Source organism: Lates calcarifer, linkage group LG5 (assembly GCF_001640805.2).
Source record: "Lates calcarifer isolate ASB-BC8 linkage group LG5, TLL_Latcal_v3, whole genome shotgun sequence".
Taxonomy (NCBI): domain Eukaryota; kingdom Metazoa; phylum Chordata; class Actinopteri; family Centropomidae; genus Lates; species Lates calcarifer.
Window position 1 is genome coordinate 3,588,438 of NC_066837.1, and position 19,282 is coordinate 3,607,719.

General features: G+C 39.7%; 1 protein-coding gene across 1 annotated transcript in view; it reads right to left on the reverse strand.

Moving 5' to 3' along the window:
• Positions 1 to 1,942: 1,942 nt before the first annotated feature.
• LOC108889050 (voltage-dependent T-type calcium channel subunit alpha-1I-like) overlaps positions 1,943 to 19,282 on the reverse strand; it is a 121,802-nt gene continuing 104,462 nt past the window's right edge. Inside the window, 5 exon segments of the mRNA XM_018685331.2 lie at positions 1,943 to 6,151; positions 8,157 to 8,371; positions 10,044 to 10,215; positions 10,881 to 11,015; positions 14,558 to 14,698. Coding sequence (XP_018540847.2) covers positions 5,483 to 6,151; positions 8,157 to 8,371; positions 10,044 to 10,215; positions 10,881 to 11,015; positions 14,558 to 14,698 — 1,332 coding nt within the window. The 3' untranslated portion in view covers positions 1,943 to 5,482.

Consider the following 19,282-nt stretch of genomic DNA (forward strand, 5'->3'; position numbering starts at 1 on the left):
CCCTCACTCTGAGTACAGCAGCAAAGACAGCAGAGACCAGTTCTTATTGTGTGAACAGTGGGACAGTTCAATGCCAGCTGAGGATAATGTTTACTGAGCTGAAACTAAATGATGTTGGGGGTAAAAGAGACATCTGTCTTTGGAGTTGATTCATTTTTAGAAAGTAAGAGAGGAGTTTTGTTTCAAAGAATCAAAAGCCTATGAGAGTAATTACAGATAGTAATTGTTCTAGATCCCTCACTACACCAAAACAAGTCACACTTTCACAGACACATCAACTGCTATCGCTCAAGAAAACAGAAAAATAGGAACAGTTTAGTGTCACAGTCCCAGCTCAAATGGGAAGAAACAGAGTTGTACAGGTAGTCTGAGTAGTTAACGCCCAGAACTTAATCCCTGCATTTGGGTAAGAACCAGAAAGTGAGGAGGAGGGAAGGCTTTAAAGACTCAGAACAGGTGCGACTCAATTATCTGACTGGGTCACTGAGGTGCGGTTCATAATATATACTCCCTGATACAGACCAATGCTGAAAAGTGTATGCTATATACTATGAAATTATGGAACCATTTTACACAGGAAATAATAAAAGACGTGTTGTTAGGCATCAAACTGTGACTGTGCAACATTTTAGGGTAAAAGATTTTAGTATCTCCTCTATTTCTGTTGGCATGACAGTGTCTATCAAAATTAAACTATCATCGAGTATACTGGTTGGCAAACTTACATTTTATCTTTTTTTGAAGCAAAGGGACTAGAATTAGTATTTACTGTATAATTAAATCACAGCAACAAGTCCTCACACCCCAAAACTAATAGTTCAATAGTATAAAATTCACACTTGTCATTTCAAGTCATTCCAACAGACAGCTCTTCATGAACACATGAATGACTCACCTCAGTGACAGTGTGTGTAGATGGTATTTTCCTCACACTGCTTACTGATGTCGTTGCACTTGGGAGGAGCAAAGATGAAGTTTATGTCTGGGAGGGACAGAGGCATTTACACCTTTTTTTTAATATCCAGTTGCTGTCTGATCTACCCAATACACATGAAGTGACACGTGTAAGTGGAGCTTGAAGCTGTAGCTCTTAGGTATAAAATGTACTGCATTTGATTATTACAAGTTGGTCATATTTCCAAAGTAAACCAAATTAAACCACATGTGTAAACAACCACGGCCAATGTAGAATTAAAATTAAGAAGTGTAAAGAATGGCAAACACATTTAGAGAAGTAGCTTACAAAAAACTCTAAACCTAAAACCACAACTCCATCCACCAACAGTAGACTACCATTTGTGGGCTTAGAAGGCTGTGGGGCATCAGAAAGAAATGGATAACATCCACATAAACTGAACCACTTGGTTGTCCAATATAACAAGATTCACAAGCAATGTATGTCTGGTGTTAAAAGTGTGTTTTGCTTGCATTTTAGAGCAGAAACAGTCACAGCAGTCTCTGAATTACCTGCTGTGGGGCAGAACTATTTATTTACCTGTTTTCTTGTCTTAGTGCAAAAAGGCCAGTACTGTCAAGATCAGCTCCATTGCTTCCTCAGTAATGGGAGCTGGGTACAAAGGAGAAGGATGAGTCCTCAGAGTGCAGCCTGACATGTAGGACAACAACTGTGATACTGCACCACATCATTTGTTTGTCAGCAATAAATAAAAAAAGATGCATCCCCAACCTTATATGTGTACTATTACTTATCAGAGTGTGTCAAACAGCTGTCACCAAAATGGAAAAAAACAAAAGCAGACAGGAGATAAAAGTAGGAGAGCTGCTAAAAACAGTGAATTCGGCATATCTGAAAGGATCTTTGTGTGACTGGTTTGTGACCACCTTCTTCCTGAGCAGCTCTGGTTGCCAGTTAGCTGAGGCTGAAGCTCCATGCTTACCAAAATGAGTGACATCTGCTCAAATAGGAACTTCTTTGACTGTGGGAAAAAAGGACAGAAATGACAAAATACTTACATGTTTTTGCCTTGAAGCAGGTAACACCATGTTGTATTTAATGTATAACATTCAAGAGGGAATTTTCCTGAATTAACGCATGTAAAATAAATCAAGTTAAAGCCTGAGGCTGAATTTTTCATTCAGCTTAATACAATTTAGCAGTAATGCATACATATTTTGCATCTAGACATACCATTAGGGACACAGTTAAATTAATTAAGCTTTTTATACTGAAGGAAGAAGGAACTGAGACCAACACTGAACTCTGACACAACCCTGAAGAACAAAAAATGTAAAAATTGTAGCAACCCTTATTTTGAAATAAACACATCAGGAGTCAGAGGCTGTTGAAAATCTATCTCACTTTTATATGACACTAGAATGACATTAAGAAAACAGAGGAAAAAAACCCACATGCAATTTGGAGGAAAAAAAAGAAAGGTTGGGGAGATGGAGGGAAAAAGAGAAAACACACACTCCAACACTCTGGAATACATGAATACATCATCATCCTTTCAGTGACCTTTGAATCTTTGTGACATTTTATTCTAATACATGAATTCATAAATATAATCTTCTCTCACCATATTGCCTATCTATACGAGTCTCATACATCTAACTGTACATCTACTGTAGCATATTGCATATCTCGAATAGAGAGGGGTAGTCAATAGTCATTTAATACTCTGGCTTCCCTGTGGAAGGGAGATAATACAATTGAATGAGAATAATGAGGGGAATGAAGACAAAGTAGAGAAAGAGATAAACACTGAGGTTTCTTCTGTCTCATCTCAAACAGCTACAGAAACATCCTGCAGTGTTTTGACATTGACATCTTTGTATGATATGTGTGGCTGTTTGTCAATGTGACATGTGTGTACTGTATGTGCTTCAGTATGTGTTACATATGATGCTGTGTGTGAGTGCATAAGGGCCACCTGAGGTCTACCTGCTATGGAATTTAAAGATTGTGAAACAACTATGTGTATTATGTGATGGGTCATTACATTTTGTCAAAATGTCTGACAAACAAGTGCTCAAACTTACACATTACACCAACTTGGACCACATTGCTTGCCATAATATCTTGCTACACTCAAGCAGACCTGAGTCAAATAAACATTTGGGTTTAATGCAGCAAATAAAACCTGTAAATCCCATCTTCTAGTAACCTGACAGTAAACTGACCCTATAAGAACCTTACCCATGTTTCCCATGGGTATCTTGCTCAACATATAACATAGATTTAACAGCTGTTCAAGTATAATTTGGCCCATATAAAAAAGGCTGATAAAGACAGTTTGATATCATCCAGCTTGCTCTGAATCCCCAGACCCATTCCATAGAGCTGCACACTTACATACTCATTTGCCAGTTTATTAGGTACAGCTAACTAAAACTAAAGCAGTCTAACAACAGTCTTGCAATCAGTCTTACCTTCATTAAATCTATAAGGCTGAAACTGTTTTAGAGAGATTCAATTTTAGGATTATTTTCAGGGGATGTTGTTTGTGATGCTGTTGACCTGACTCAGTTTCATTGTCTTTAGTGTATCTGTCATGTTACACTGATTGCATGTCCACCTGAACAGGTGACAATTTGTACAAAATACAAGTTATTAAGTTAGTATTAGTCAAACAGCCAACACTGAAATTCTTTAGGTTAGCCAGTTAGGGTGATTCAAAGGCCCAGAGTGATTTTATAATGGCAATAAGTTGCTTGAGGAATCAACAATGACGGATATCATTACTCCTAAAACATTATACAGCAGGGCTACATAGTTAGCATGTAGACAAGAGTTAACTAACTGAAATATCTTAATAATTTTCAGCAGCATCTTTGAGCCACTTAACACAGGAAACAAATCCTCCTTTACTTCAGTTGTAATTCGTCTATTAGCTCTAAGTCTTAATCTTCAAATCAGACTCAACAGCTGCCTATTCAACAACAAAAAATTAAGAACCTTTACAAAAGCAAACCTAGCAAAACCTTTCCCACCTGTTCTTGTAGGTCACAAACATAGAAGAGAGAACAATTTGTTTCAGAATTTTTTTTCTCACTTGCTTCTCAGGGCATCCATAACTGGCTAATACAGAGATGGTGTTAGTGTGTAGCACAGAAGGTGAAGCTGGAGAATTCTGGGAAAACTGGATGACACCTACTGTTGTAAAGCTTTCAATGTACATTTTATATATTGAAATATTTTTATAATACTTTATTTACCTGCTGTCCTTTAAAAGTATATTTTTGACCTGTAGGAAACACTACTACCCATGTATCATGTTAGCAGAGTGTGAAGAGGCTGGGTTGTGCTGGGTATAACCTCATTTAAAATTCTTTTATCTTTAAATCTGAAATACAGAAGAAACTGTCCGTGTTTTCTGAGAAGTCTGACCTGTAGTCTCACAAGACAATGTTCATTTCTGTGATCTTATATCTGTGTGTATATATATATACTGTATATATTATCAGCAGAAGAAGTCTTTGAAAGTAATGGATGTACCTTAAAGACACTTTAAAACACTTTCAAGATTCTTTGCCAATAGTATTTGGCCCAGGTCTGCACTCAATACATTTTAGCCCTTTCATGGGTATGTAGAAAGTACAAAGAGTCCACTCTGAAAGTGGCCAACGCTTCCACTAGCAACCCACATGTATTCTCAGCAGCAGTCACATATCCATTCTTCTATTCAAAGACGCCCTTTGTCAATTTTCAGACTAGCCTGGCTCCTTGCTTGTCTTGGTCTCCCTCTCCCTCACAAACGGAGACAGACATGTCTACATTCACACAACTTCAATACACTGAAGTTGAAAAAGTACACAGAAAATATAGGACCTTTCAATTTTCTGTTACCCACCGAATCTGCTAAAGAGGAAAAAAGGTTGGTTGATGCTACTGTAGTGATGATTACAAAAAAAAAAAAAACATAAACAAACAAACAAACAAAAATTACTGTACAAAGTTCAGTTCTTCAAAAGAAGCATCATGGTTTGCTATCTGTCCAATATTGACAACACTGTTTTTGCACAAAGGTTGAGGGCATGTTGGGTCAAGCAAGCCCTGTTCCTTAGAGAAAATTGATTTTTTTAGCTGTTTGATCTAATTAACATCACCTTAGTAATGTTCATCAGTCACTGTGAGTGTCAGGCCTGTCTCTCTAATGGCTTTCTGAATATTCTGTGTTTCAGCATGGCTCAAATATAAAGCCAGGACTGCCAGGCTGAATCTTGGTTATGCTAAAAGGCTAAGCCCCTTGTCATTATCATTAAGTCCTTTTCAAACAGCAACTACATATCCTGTGGAAAAGAGAGGATGTCAAAACTCAGAAGAAACTGTAATCTTTTGAGAAATGACTGATCCCAACCAGCCAGATCCAAGGAAGGAAGAGGGAAACTGACGATAGAGACAAGAGAGAATTTCAGAATTGAGTTCACAGGACTTGTATTAAAAGTCTCTCCCTGTTCTGTTGAAGGTCCAGAAATGCAAATGGTTAAAGAGTTCCACTACAGAGAGGCAACAGGTGTTTCATCTATTTTTTCTGGAGGTTGTGTCTGTGGGTTGGCTGCTGTTTTTCATGCTAAAGCCAGTGACATCACTGTCCTCCTCCTTACCTCTCACCCTTCCTTCCGTCCAGGGGTTGGACAAGTAACCATGGGCATCTATGCCATAGAAGTGGCGTCCATCTTTACTCCGGGCAGATAGATTGGCCTGGTCCAAAGAGCCTGTGCTGTTACATTTCTTCACCAGTGGGGGTGCCAGAGAGCCCGGGGTGAGCAGCGACGTCAATGAGAGGCTGTTCAGTGTTTCTGACAAGTGTTCGCTGCTAAAGGTCTGGCGGCAACCATCTCCGCCCGTCCCCGTGCCCACATCTTCATCTGAGGGGTCCATGGAGTCTTGTCGGGGACAGCCGGGGCTGGTGCTGCCACCGCCGCAGCTGCTCTGGCTCCTCTGGTGCCCCCTGGTGGCTTGGAGGGTAAAAGTAGTACTGCGTCTCTTTAGTAGAGGGTTGCCTTGGTCTCCTGTGGCTGGTACCTGGGGATGTAAATGGTGGCTGGGGAGGGGGCTGAGGAGAGGCACAGGGAGATCCAAATCCCGAGGAGGGGAGACGCTGAAGCTGAGACCCTCCTCTAGAGTGGTCTGCAGGCTGCCCTCTGAACTGCCCGTGGCCAGGGAGGAGTCACTGTGGGATGGGTGCTTCACACAGAGAAGGGAGGTGGTAAAAGGAAGCAAAAGAACAGTAAAAGATAACTGTGGGTTGCACCAACAGGGAATTTAAAGTAAATAAGGGTTAACTTTAGTGTAGCTAAACTTGATGTTTGATTGAACCAGGTTTTAAGTTAATCTCATCTGTGTTGCACAATTTAAATTAAATCCTGGAGTACTAAAATCCAGTTTAACAATTTAAACCACAGTACATTATTAGTTTAAACCCCCATAAAATACATTAGGAAAGATTACACCTGTTATTTTATTGACTACCCCTCAAGGCACAAACACCCATATAGGTGTATTCACTTATTCTGGCTGATTAGACCTCTGTTGAGGTTGAGAGGGGCAGAGATATGCCACTGCTGGTTAATGATGGTGTTCTGTCTTAACAGGTGCAACAGGAGCATGAGGGGGGGGTACCCACACATGGGTGAACCATGGACCTGTCACACAATTAGCGCTGCTCTAGTGTGCTAGTTTGCATTACTTTGTTGCACTGACCTGGCAGAGAGGCTCAAATGACCCTTCTCTTTTTAGAAAACCGAATAAGAGTGGTGTAAGTGTAGCTCCAGCCTTGGAAAAACTCCAGCTCAGAGAACAAAATGCAAACGGGTTGAGTCCTTTGCTTCTTGTTTTTCTTTCCTCCAGGGACTGTGCTGTATTTGCGTGTTTAAATTGGAATTTTAAAAAGGTGGAGCCACAGGGCACATTTCAGTCTTGGCTTAAGAGATGAATGAAAGCTTTAAAATGTATTGAAACAAGGTTTGAAGTTTTGGTGCAACAGAATTGTAAACCATTAAGCGTCCTTGTTTCAAAGTTTATTCTGACTGGTGCATCCCACCCATTGTGTCATATAGCATTTGTTTAATTTAAAATGCTACATGGGCAGGACGGTGTTAATCACTACTCCAAATCTTGACACTGTTACTTGCCATGATCTCAGTATACAAGATGACAGGGGAGAGTAAAAGGTTATGAAAAAGGAGAAATTGAGACATTGGCAGATAAAGACAAACAAACAACAAAAAGACAGAGGACAGAGAGAGGAGGTGTAGAGAGAAAGAACACCAGAGACAAACGTAAAGAGAAAAAGGGACATGAGAGGAGAGTGAAGAGTGTGAGCCAAGAACAACAGTGTGCAGAGAGTTGGTATCAGGCTCAGGGCTGGCCAGGCTAATTAGCTGAGTGCCGCAGAGCATTACTGTAGCAGCTGAGGATCACAGAGGCACTCAGGCACGAGCTAAACAAACCAAACAGGTAGAAGAGAAAGAAAGAAAAATCTGTCTCCATGGTTACGCAGGAACGAGAACTAAAATAAGGGTCTTTTCATTCTTGTTTGTTTCATGCAGGAGCCAACAGAAGGGAGGTGTTAGATTCAATATAGATGAGCTCCTGGCTTTAATTATAATTAAATAATGTCCTGAAGTTTCACACTACAGCAGGACATCAATGAAAGTGTTAAGTGTCACATGTACATTTACAATTTGGTAAAACAAAAGAGTTTTTATCAGCCACTGAAGCCATTCTTTAGCCTCAGTTTCAAAATGATAGACCATACAATGAGTTGCTGTTTCTCATCTGATCATATCATTCTAACTCTGATGAAATTAGGTGCTGCCATCTTTTGTCCCAAGCAGGTTGAACCTCATTTACTGCTGACAAACTGCAATAAGATACTGTGAAAGCAACATTCTGTGTTACTGATTAGTGCCTTTGTTATTGTGTGTGTAGCTGTGGATTACAGCATGTTACAGTATCAAACTTCCTTAGCACAAGCTCACTCTACATTATACCTCATTTAGCAAATCCCATCTGACTACCTGTGTGTTTGATGCATGACAACTTTGGTTCACTGAATGTCCTCTCAGGAATTATCTATTTAGACTATTCTCTCGTGTCCCTGATGTGCATTGAGATACTGATGTTAGTTTTTTATTCGTCTATCCATCGAACCATCCACACATATGAATCCATTCATCTGTCATAATACCTGAGAGCTCAGGGGCCTGCTGTTGGCTCCGGGTGAGCGAAGCGAGGCCCAGGAGGCTGGGGAGGCCAACCTGGACGGCCCTTTGTCTCCTGGGCTAACACTGTCCCCAGGACTGCCCGGATGAGCTGCGGCAGCTGGGTGGAAGAAGTCTGCTGGTAGGTGGAAAACTGGTGAGGACCCACCACCACCTCCGCTGCAACTTCCTCCATCACCATCTGAAAATATAATGTTATAATTCAATATAGTTTTATCAGTGCTAATGTATGTGTTCAGTGTATTGGGTTGCGTTCCTTTTTTATTAGGGTGGAAATGGCAGCGACAGTCTTTAGCATTTAGACAACCACTACACATTGGACATTTTGATTTAAAACTGATAACAAATGCTATTTAAGCACCCAGTGACATGATTCAGACTGTCTTAGGTTTAACCTTAAAGCTAACTTTATTTCCCTTGGGAGGTATGTTCAGAAAAAGAAGCACTATTTCCTGTGGTGTGCCACAAGGTTCAGTTCTGGGACCCATTCATTTTTTCTTTTTTTTTTTCAGCTAAATTAGGACAAAACAGAGATTCTGGTTATTGTGGGACAGGTCAAAATATCAAACCTTACATCAGCTCACATTCCTTTAAGACCACGTCTCTAGGTAGGAATCTAGGGAAAGTCTTTGATATGAATTGTGAATCATTGTATGATTATGGTACCTCAGCACCTAAATAATTTTATGCCACCAAAATATCCACCATTTTGAAATATATAGCTCTTATTATGTCTCAGGTAGATGAAGTTGTGTCTACTTATTTCTGCAGCAAAAGGATGATAATTCTCAGTCTAAAGCTGAAAGATCAAATGGTGAATTTTCAAAAAAAAAAAAATATCACAAAGGATTATTTTCAAGTGAAGGTCTTAGCACTAGTGTTGAAAAACAAATTAAATGAAATCCATATAGTAACTCTTGGAGACAAATTAAAAATGCTAACATAACATACATTTAGCACATTTTAGAGACACAAAAGTGTGTTCTACAGCAAGTATTTCATCCAAACTGACAGCATTTAGGAAATGAAAGAATAATTTAAAAATGATCTCTGAAATAATGAGTAAAGTAGTATTTATATGTTGGCAGTAAACACACCATGCAAACAACTCGTCCGTGTCTTCAGTGACATCCTGTCTACAACACTCTGTGAGCTGGGTGTTGTTGAACAGTCCCCCTGAATTGACTTTGCCTTGTATCACTCCATCTGTTCCGGTGATGATGGCCATGTTACGGGGGGAAGAGGGGGATGTTAGCCATCAGCATGCCATAACATGTAATTCATCAACATCTGTGCGTCTGTGTCTACCTTGCTGCTGGTCTCATCTATCACTGCTTTAATTGCAGTGGAAGTCAATCAACTGTGTGGAATATGAGACATGTCCTTGTGTGCCTACTTTGACTCTGGAGACGTTTAGAAAAAGCCTCTGCTTATTTAAACGATACTATCAATGACATGTCAAAGTCATGGCTTAATGAAATTGTGGTGGTTAAATACCAGTCAGGGTCACACACAGAACCCTGATAAGGATAATAAGGAACACTCATGAAAGGTAACAATGAGAGGGATTATTTTAATATGACTGGTTGATGTTAAAGAGTCAGTTGAACCATTTTGCTGGTGTTGAATGAAAAATGAACAAAAAAGTAGGTTTTACTAAAAGAGCAATACTCAGATTTTTATTGCTGGAATTATTCTCCACACCAGAAAAATAAAAGCATTAGTCATTTGTCATGCAATGTAAAATAAGTTATGACCTGTCACCAAGTATCTCACGGATTCATTCAATCTGTATGACAGTACTAACTAAATACTAACTACATGCTGTACTGCCATCATGTGTGCTCTGTTACCTGAGCAATGTGCCGGGCTTTGCTCCAGCGAGGGGGGATTCAGTTGAGGATGGACACCCACCTCAAACAACTCCTGTACCCCCTCCTCACTTCCTGAGCTGGAGGGTCGAAGCCCTCTGTAGCCCCCCTGGGCGGGCAACTCCTCCGAACTGCGGGAATCACTGCTGCCCCTCTGAGAGCGAGATGGAAAGAAAAAGACAAGGGACATTGAAGACAGAGGAGTGAGTGAAAGAGAAGGAGAGGAGAGATAAAGAGATGCAGAAAGAATAAGCATGATATATCCAGGTGCACTGATGTTCACTGGAGCAAGAAAGATATCAAACTGGAGCCTTTCATTTCCCCTTGTCATAATGGAAATCTGAGAACAATTTGTTTCCAATTTCAAAAAGCTCCCTTTTCATGTCCCTTCCTTTATCCATCTATACAAGTCTGATTAAAATTGGATGTGGTAAAAAGAAAGTAACGGCAGGCTTCAAAGCTTCAAATTGCTCAGCTGTTGTTGTTGGTTGTAAACTGGATCAAATGAACAGGTCTTCAATAACACAGTGATGAAACAGGCCAGGTGGAACCGCTGTGAGGTGACAGCAAAGTGTTCATGGGAAGATGGAGATATGAAAGATGTGCTCACACACATACACACGTGTCTCCCAGCATCTTCAGATCAAGAGCACGGTGGGAGGCAGGTGTTTTAATCAGGCAGTAAAGCATGTAAATAGTAATTAATAATGGTTAGCAAGATGGAAAGGGTATGATGACATGAGCTGTGACTCCCCAAAGCCCTACAGACATGTACCTGTTTGTGTGTGTGTGTGTGTGTGTGTTTGTGTGAGTGTATACCTGGCTGTCTCTGACCAGCAGCTGGTAGCTGCAGTGTTCATCCAGGCTGAGGTCATCAGGCAGCGCCGGAGACGATGACTTGTCTGACAGCTGCTCTGACATCAGAGATGCCTGCTCTACCTCTGCCAATCGGATCTGTTCCACAGACACACGTACATCACATTTACAGTATAATTTGATCTGAGTATAATGCTAATCATTACTTAATCAGAATCCGATGAGAGGCAGAGACTTTTTAGTTTGAGTTCTAACTTATACAAGATGTACAAGTGTGCGTATAAGATGTCCAAACAAAATTTATTTATTGCAACAAAAGCAAATTTGATAAAACTCCATTAGAAAATGTATTGTGTGAGGGGAAAATGGAATTTGTGTAATAAAATGACACATACATCATCAAAATTTAAATGACAAAGAAAATGTCACGAATGAAAAAAGCATTTCATTTAAAATTTTGTTTCTAATATATATCAATAATTCCTGACCAATTTCAATGTTCTATAAATCATGAAATTACTCCTATGTTATGGAACATGAAAATTAAAAGTTAAGAAATTCTAAAATGACCATCACCAGGTACCGCTCTAATATTGTTTAATATTGACTGATTGAAAAGGAACAGAGAAGAAAAGGAGTGGAGGTTAGAGGAGAACAAAGATGACGAATGTGCGGTAGAAAGAAAGGCCACATTACATTCCAGCATATTTGCATTCCAGCCAACCTCTGCATGTCAGAAGGTTTGATTTGCACAGAGAGAAGAGTAAATATGCTGTTACAGAGGTCCTAGGTGAGGTCCTAGTCATTATATATTGTGTAGATAATAACTTAATGATGGAGGCCCAAGCGTTAACCTGGTAGGTCACACTTCTTCACATGCATCGTGATATCTTGAACACATCATCTGTAAGATGTCTTGACTCATACGATGGCACACACACACACACACACACACACACACACACACACAAAGCTGCAGATTGAAATATGCAATCTGCACATACATCAGCTTGAAACCATGGGATCATCCCTGCTCTGAGCTGGAATTGGTTTTAGTTCTTATGTGTGACTGATGTGTTCACATGTCCGTATGCGTCATGAGTGACGGCACATGGTTTAGAGCGTGAATCATTTGGTGGTGAAATGTATGACTGGATTTTTTGAGAGAGATTTTTCGTGACTGTACAAGGTAGAGAAAAGTGAAAATATCTGAACATTACCGGCTACAAAAATTAATATGGTGCAGTTTTTTTTTTTTTTTTACAGATAAGCCCTCCAATATTGGATGTAGCTATTTCTATCTTGATAGCAAATGAAATCTGGGTATTAACTGTATGAATGAAATGAATTACTGCAAAACAGGAAGAAAATTATACTGTCATGAAAATCCACCTGTTTTTAACTTTGAGGGATAAAACTTTGATTTCTTCAGCTAGTCCTCATCATCTCTCACTCAGTACTGTCAAGTCTGAAACATTTGTGGATGAAGGCAGCACACATATTGCACAGTGTCATTTAAGACAGACACTGAAATGTCATTTTTGCTAGCACAGCTACGAAAATACCATCAGAATACTCTACAGTGTCTTGATTGTGATACAATACAACTATAATTTGTAGTTACATTATTTATGACAATTTATTTGAATAATTATTCTAATATATTATTAATATAGTAGGAATGTTACATTGCAGGAGCATAGTATTTCATTCTATAATGATCTCAAAACAAGAATGAATAAATCGGTATATAACAGGTTAAATAAATTCCACAGCTTTGGAACATGTGTACAATTATTTACAGCTTTTGGTGTCTGGGGATAGATACACAAATACATAAATAAATAAATATAATTTTCTTGTGAACTGAGCCATAAACAAACAACCTGGGGAAATGGAAGATAATGTAGATTCACTGGGATGTTTGATCTTATATTGACCAGGGGATACAGATGTAGCGGTGGGTATGCATTTATGGGATTGACACACACATTCTCTCCCTCTCTAAGTTGTTTGGGAAACACACTGTTGCTGTGAGGTTTGAGAGAGCTCTTGAGATTTATTCACATGAGCATTTTCCCTTCTATCTATACCTTTATATCTATATAGTACAGGCACATACATTTACAGGATAGACACACGCAAGGTTCTTTCTCACTCTCTGAATTTCTAACACACACAGAGGATTTGTTTACGTCTGTAGACAGGGTTTGTGTTTACCCAAATGCTTTGTATTTTTTCATTATATGCAATATTGGTTATATTGAAGATATCTTCTCCAGAGCACTTTTTTAAATGGACACTTTCTCTGCTCTTCAGTTCTTACTGCTGCTAACTTCCTCTCTGGTCCTGAGAAAGGTGTTGACTCAGGGAGACAGATTCGACAGATCTTTCAGGACTCCCTCATGTTGCAGCAAGTATGTGATTCCTCACTGGCTTCCCACTTGTTAAAGGCTTTTGTGTGACCAGAGACTCAATGTGTTGGATGGAGCACCCAGCCAAACACCAACACTGCAGCCAAGCACAGAAATGTAGGTCTCTGTGCTGGTCGGCACATATTCTCCCTGCACTGCTCAGATGCCTCAATTAGTACACTACATTTAATGACTCACTTTAAAAACTATATTTAGTTTAGACTGAATTGGTACAAAAGTGTATCTTAAGCTATTAAATATTTAGGTGGACCTTTTATTGAGGATGTAGCTGGGCCCCATTATGTTCCTTTTATAGTGCATCTGGGAAAAATGTGCTTGCCAGAACGAAAACGTGCCCTTATTTCTGTATGTATGCGGAATGTCACATATACAATAATTTGCTTGATGCTGCATATATTGTATGTTCCTATGTATGTGTGTGTATAGTGGGTGTGCTCACAGTATATCTGTCTGTGTAAATCGAGTTGGTTCAGACTTGGTTTTAAAGTGTTTGTCACCACAAAAGGTACAACTACAGACCAAAAAAAACTTATATTTCCATCATGTTTATGCCTCTGTAACTGTGGTTCACTCTCTGTTCTACTCATTCTGACTTTTGGTTGTAACATTTAAAGAGTTGTCTTTCAAAGGAGACCAAGGTTATGACTGTGATCAAAGGGGCTGAAGAACAGTAACCTGTTTATTTTGAGGATATTATTTCCAGGCTAGTGCACAAAAATGGTGTTAAAAATGACACTCTGTGCCTATGCCTGTATTTGCTTGCACAGGAATGGCAACACTTGCTCTAAATGATGCACATTTTGTGTGACTGACAGCTCTGTGCTGCCTCAGGTTAATCCCACCCACTGTTATTTGAGAACCAAATAAAACTGTTATTTGAGAATCAAATAACAGTCACAAGGTGAAGAATTCGTGTAGATAAAAGGAGAGAAGGAGGAGGAAAGTGCAGCACAGAGAGTAAAATTAAACTGGCACAGCACTACATGGATTCAACATGAGAAAAACAAAGCTGCTGCTCCTGATGCATGAGTGAATAATATCAAAAGGGAAAATTAAAGCAGAGTGCCCAAGTAGGAAAAAAAGATAAAAAGCTTAAGATGGCTCCCTGTATCAACTGTACACCAGCATTTTTCAGGGTCAACAAACCTGAGTACTTATTTATAGCTTGCTACCTACATGGAAAAAGAGTGAAGGGATGTGTGTGTATGTGTGTGTGTATGTATGTGTGTGTGTGCCCCCACTAACCTCTTGTGGGTGACTCTTACAGTCCTTGCAGACAGGAGGAGAGCAGTAGTGGTGGAAAACTGAACCAGAGAGGTTGTCGATCATGTCACCTTCCAACGAGTCCTTAATCAGCAAAGATACACTGTCCAGCCACTGGCTCTCCTGCAAAACACACACACACACACACACACACACACACACACACACACACACACACAGAGAATTGACCTTTTTGGTCTGTTTGTCATTAGCACAAAGAACGGCAACTTTCATTAGAACTCCAGAGAAGATAGAGAATGATATAATGTGCAATGGATGCAAGTCATTATCATTGATCTAATTAAAGCAGTAAAGTCAGATACATATGGTACAGCTGCCACTGAAACAAACTTTGTTTCTTTTCCTTTCTGTTATAACTGTAATAAACACACTGTGTACACATCATTTAAGGGGAAATTTCAAGGAGTAGGCTTCACTTTCTTTCACAGAGAGAGATTTCCACCAATTTCATGTCTGTTTTTCACAAAATAGATTGAATGTGTTAATTAGGGAGTTTACTAACAGCTGCACATGGTACTTTCACACAGGTAGGATAAAGGAATAGTTTGACATTTTGGGAAATACAGTTATTATTTATTCATTTTCTTGCTGTGATTTATTTCAGAGGACTGATACTGCTCCTGCTTTACGGGGGGCTGTGAAGTGCAGAGACTCCATACTGGTCCCGGCTAAGTAAGAGACCAGCACAGAACCCCCTTTGAAAAAATGAACTGCTGTTTTTACACTTTGTTTGCTGAATAGACAAGATATAATAACACTCCCTGTTTCTAGTGTTTATTTCTAAGCTAACCAAACCAGCTAAAGCAGTAAGTGAGTAAAATGCTATCTTTACTCTACATATAATTCATGATGAAAGCAATAACTGTTGCTGCCACAAAACTATGTACCTATCTACCTGTCTGTCTAAAAGTCAGCTTCTGGTCATCAGTTTTCCTGTCATCCTGCTGAGACTCCAACATTTCCCAAGACACAAAGACTTTCTATCACTTTGTCAATCTGTCCCATGTTTTTGTGCAAATTCGTCTTTCCCCCTGCCTCCATTTCAACCCACTCTCATTGCAGCCATTCACTTGTTTTATAGCCACTGTACGGTTTACAGCAAACACATTCACTGACTCAGTGTCTTATCCACCTCTCTCATCTGCTTGAAATCTCACCCACTCTTCTCCTTTCTCTCCCTTCATCTTATTCTTTCTTCCCTACGTCTTTTGTATGACACGTGTAATGACTACATCTTGTGTTGTTTAATTAACCACAATCTGGTGGAGCTGGTGTTATTTTCAGCCACTGCTGGCAGGTTCAAGACAGAGATTGGTGACTTGGAGCCTGCTTCAAGCCGAGCCAGAGGGACAGATGAACGTCAGTGCTGTAAGATTAATTGCATGATCCCCTCAAAAAGAAAAAGAAAAAAAATTACACCAGATCTACTTTAGACGAGCTGTAGATGGTTCAGAATTGCCACTGAATGGCACTGGAGAGCCTGAAGTAATTGGCACATTCCTGTGTGAAGATTTTACAAAGTCAGCAGCATTGAGGAAATCAAATGAGGGAAGGTCCTAAGGGTTGCATTTTGAGAATAAAGAACGAGAAATTAAGCTCACTCGACCTTGGATAAACTTGGAATCTGTCTGTACTCTGCTTTGAAGGACATCACAACTCTAACATGTGGTCAGTTATAAATAACAAGGCAAAAAAAGCAAAATAAATTCATATGATAATTTCCTTTCCTTTTGAAATCCATGCATGTAAAATTCCAGTTACAAATGCAATCATTCAGTAACCTGTATGTGTATTGCCTCAATCATTGCTGTGTCATCAAGATGAACACAAGCCTCAGTGTCCTCACTGCTGTAAAGCATGTGATTTGACAAGGACTGAGCATCCACCTAAATCTATGAATGCACGAGTAACTCATCCAAAAGGTTCCAAACAAGCCCAGAGATACTGGTTATCATCTAAACTACTTTACTTTGAGATAAAACTGTAAGTAAATGCTCCCTAGATGTCTACAATAATCCATCATTTCACAGGAAAATTGTGTGCAGATAACTACAGTATTACAGATGTTTACAAAGTATAATAGTTTTACTGCATTTGTTCTCATTTTCAGATAAGTCTGGCTAACCTGGGGGTTTGTTTGATACATGTCTCCTTGTCTGACTGCTCCCATTGAACTTCTTTCCAGTTATGTTGCTGCAGTTGAAGATCACAGCAGTTAACTTGTACATTATTACTGCAAATAAATCACAATGTATCCTTTCTGGCTACTGAGATGAATTCAAATCATGAAGTTATTTGTGAGAGGTTGGACATAACGTTGACTTGTATTTTATACATTTTGTATGGTGTTAAAAATTGTACACTCACTCGTGTGATATATCACATACAGTACTCTTCAGATGAGCTTTGTTTTGCATGATGCATTATGTTTTATGTTAAATGAGAGAAAATGCTGTTGACAGCAGGTATTGTTCAAATAGAGGAATGTCCTAAACAGCTGGTATTTAATTTGCTTTGTAGCTAATTAGCTGTTGAGGATCCACAGGTAGGTGGAGGCACACCACACTAGTGCTGGACTCCTACAGCTTGATGAGGTGACGATGCTCAGAGCCACTACACATCCACCAGTATGTAGGTTCCTGTAAACAGTGATAACTGATAACAGCCTTATCATAATGGCAGATAAGCACTTTTGAACAAAACATATTTTTTCTTGTCTCTTTTAGTTATTAACCACTTGATTTGAAATCTTTTTTCATTTTTCCGTCAGCTCATATGTTTCTCTCTCCCTAGCCTTCTGGATTTTCAACTCCAGGCTGTATTTTTCCATGTGAGCCCACCTCTTCTGCATGTCGAAAGTTCAAACTGCTTGTTCCCTCCAGTACCTGCTCTCTCCTACTCCCTCTCTGTCCATATGAGAGTTACTGCTAAAGGGTGTGAGGTGAAGAGGGCAACCACAGTCGATAGCCAGACCTTGGCAGCGCCCACTGATGTACTATGAGCGCACACATACACATTGTCTCAAGTGCCGGGAGATGCACAGTGAGGGGTGAGGCAGCTTGATTGATTGGCTAAGCTGGGGGCCTTGGTTGTGGTAAATGGTGCCCGTGACCCTGTTTGATTCACTGCACTGCCATCTGGTTTCTGCCATCCAGCAATGTTCTCATCCACTCTGAACCCCACACTGTGAATCACTGATATCGCACACTAAATTATTTACACATGCTTCCCCCTCAAACTCATCATATGATGATTTAAAAAGACAGTTCACTCTATATCTATTTGTAGATCAAGGTAAATACCAAATCTACTAATATTCCACAAAAAATATGACTAGGTTTTGAGAATCACATTGTCCAGATAGTGGCCTAAAGTGTAGATTTAATATACAGTTAGAAAACAGACAGCGCAAAACTCAGCCAAGTTTACACAGAACTTTAAATTTGTCTGCACTTCCCCGTCCACTCTCGCCTCACATCTTTCTGATGCTGAAATGGGGGAGAGCTGTGTTCAATAATTTCAGCAAGTTTGTGAAACCAACTATCTGACAAGCATGCCCACTTTGGTCAGATGTGTGGAGGTAAGAAAGTATGCAGGGTAAAGTAAGTTCTGAATTCCTTAAACAGTTTCGTTACACAACTATTTCTGTCACTTTCTATGTGTACAAATGAGTGCAGCTGTGTGAACGCCTTCCAGGAGAGACTGTCTGGAAATGTGTCATGCTAACCTTATATTTACATGATTATTCACCCTCCGTTGTAGTTGGAAAACATGTTGTAGAAACTAGTTCTTTTTGAGAACAACCTGGCCTTTGAGCCCGTAGGTGTATGCTGGGGTGGATTATTAAATGCTATACAAACAGCAGCAGCAGCAGCAAATGATGCTGAGCAGAGCAACGATGGCTTAACTGCATACATTATATAGTATATTGCATTATGTATAACAGAACAGTAGTTGCCTTCCCAAACTGAGTTTCATTTTCCTTCATTTATGTGCTACTGATTGTTGTCTATACCAGACACATAAAGAAAGCAGCATCATGTCAGCAGAACAACAGCATCGACTACAGTCCTCCATCAGTGTCTACAGTGGATCTGTTAAGCCAGCGTACTGCTGTGTTCTTAGGGGTACCCGACAAGCCTCACAGCCCAGCATACAATCATGCATCTGAAAGTTGTAAGTTGAAACAAAAAGAAGTTTGAAGCCTAAACTAATGGTTTAGGTCACAGTGACACTGGCATATTGTGAGTGAAGAGCGAGCTGTGACAGCTGAACAAACTGAAGCGTATCTTCATCAGCTGGTATGTAAAACGGACGACTACAAAATGTCCTGTCTAAACATGGGAGGCAGACCAAGCTCAGCAGTGGTGTGTCTCTGTCCCTGTCTGCGCTGCACACAAACCTATAATGGCAGTATGCCAGTTTGTTTTGTTTAATCAATAGGTGGTCTAAATCTGACCTTTGCTAAAAATTTGGCTCTTTTGCACCTGTCAAACTGACTGAGAATGAACATGATCAGGGAGTTTTATTTACCACTTTTTAAAAAAGTGTTTTTTTCTCTCTTGGTATCAAACTTCATTCTAACTAATCATGACCAGTGTGCATTCATTTAATGACACTTGATTGCATTTTTTCCCATCATCTAAATGTTCTGTTCACAATTCACTGGGACCATCTACAGCTGGA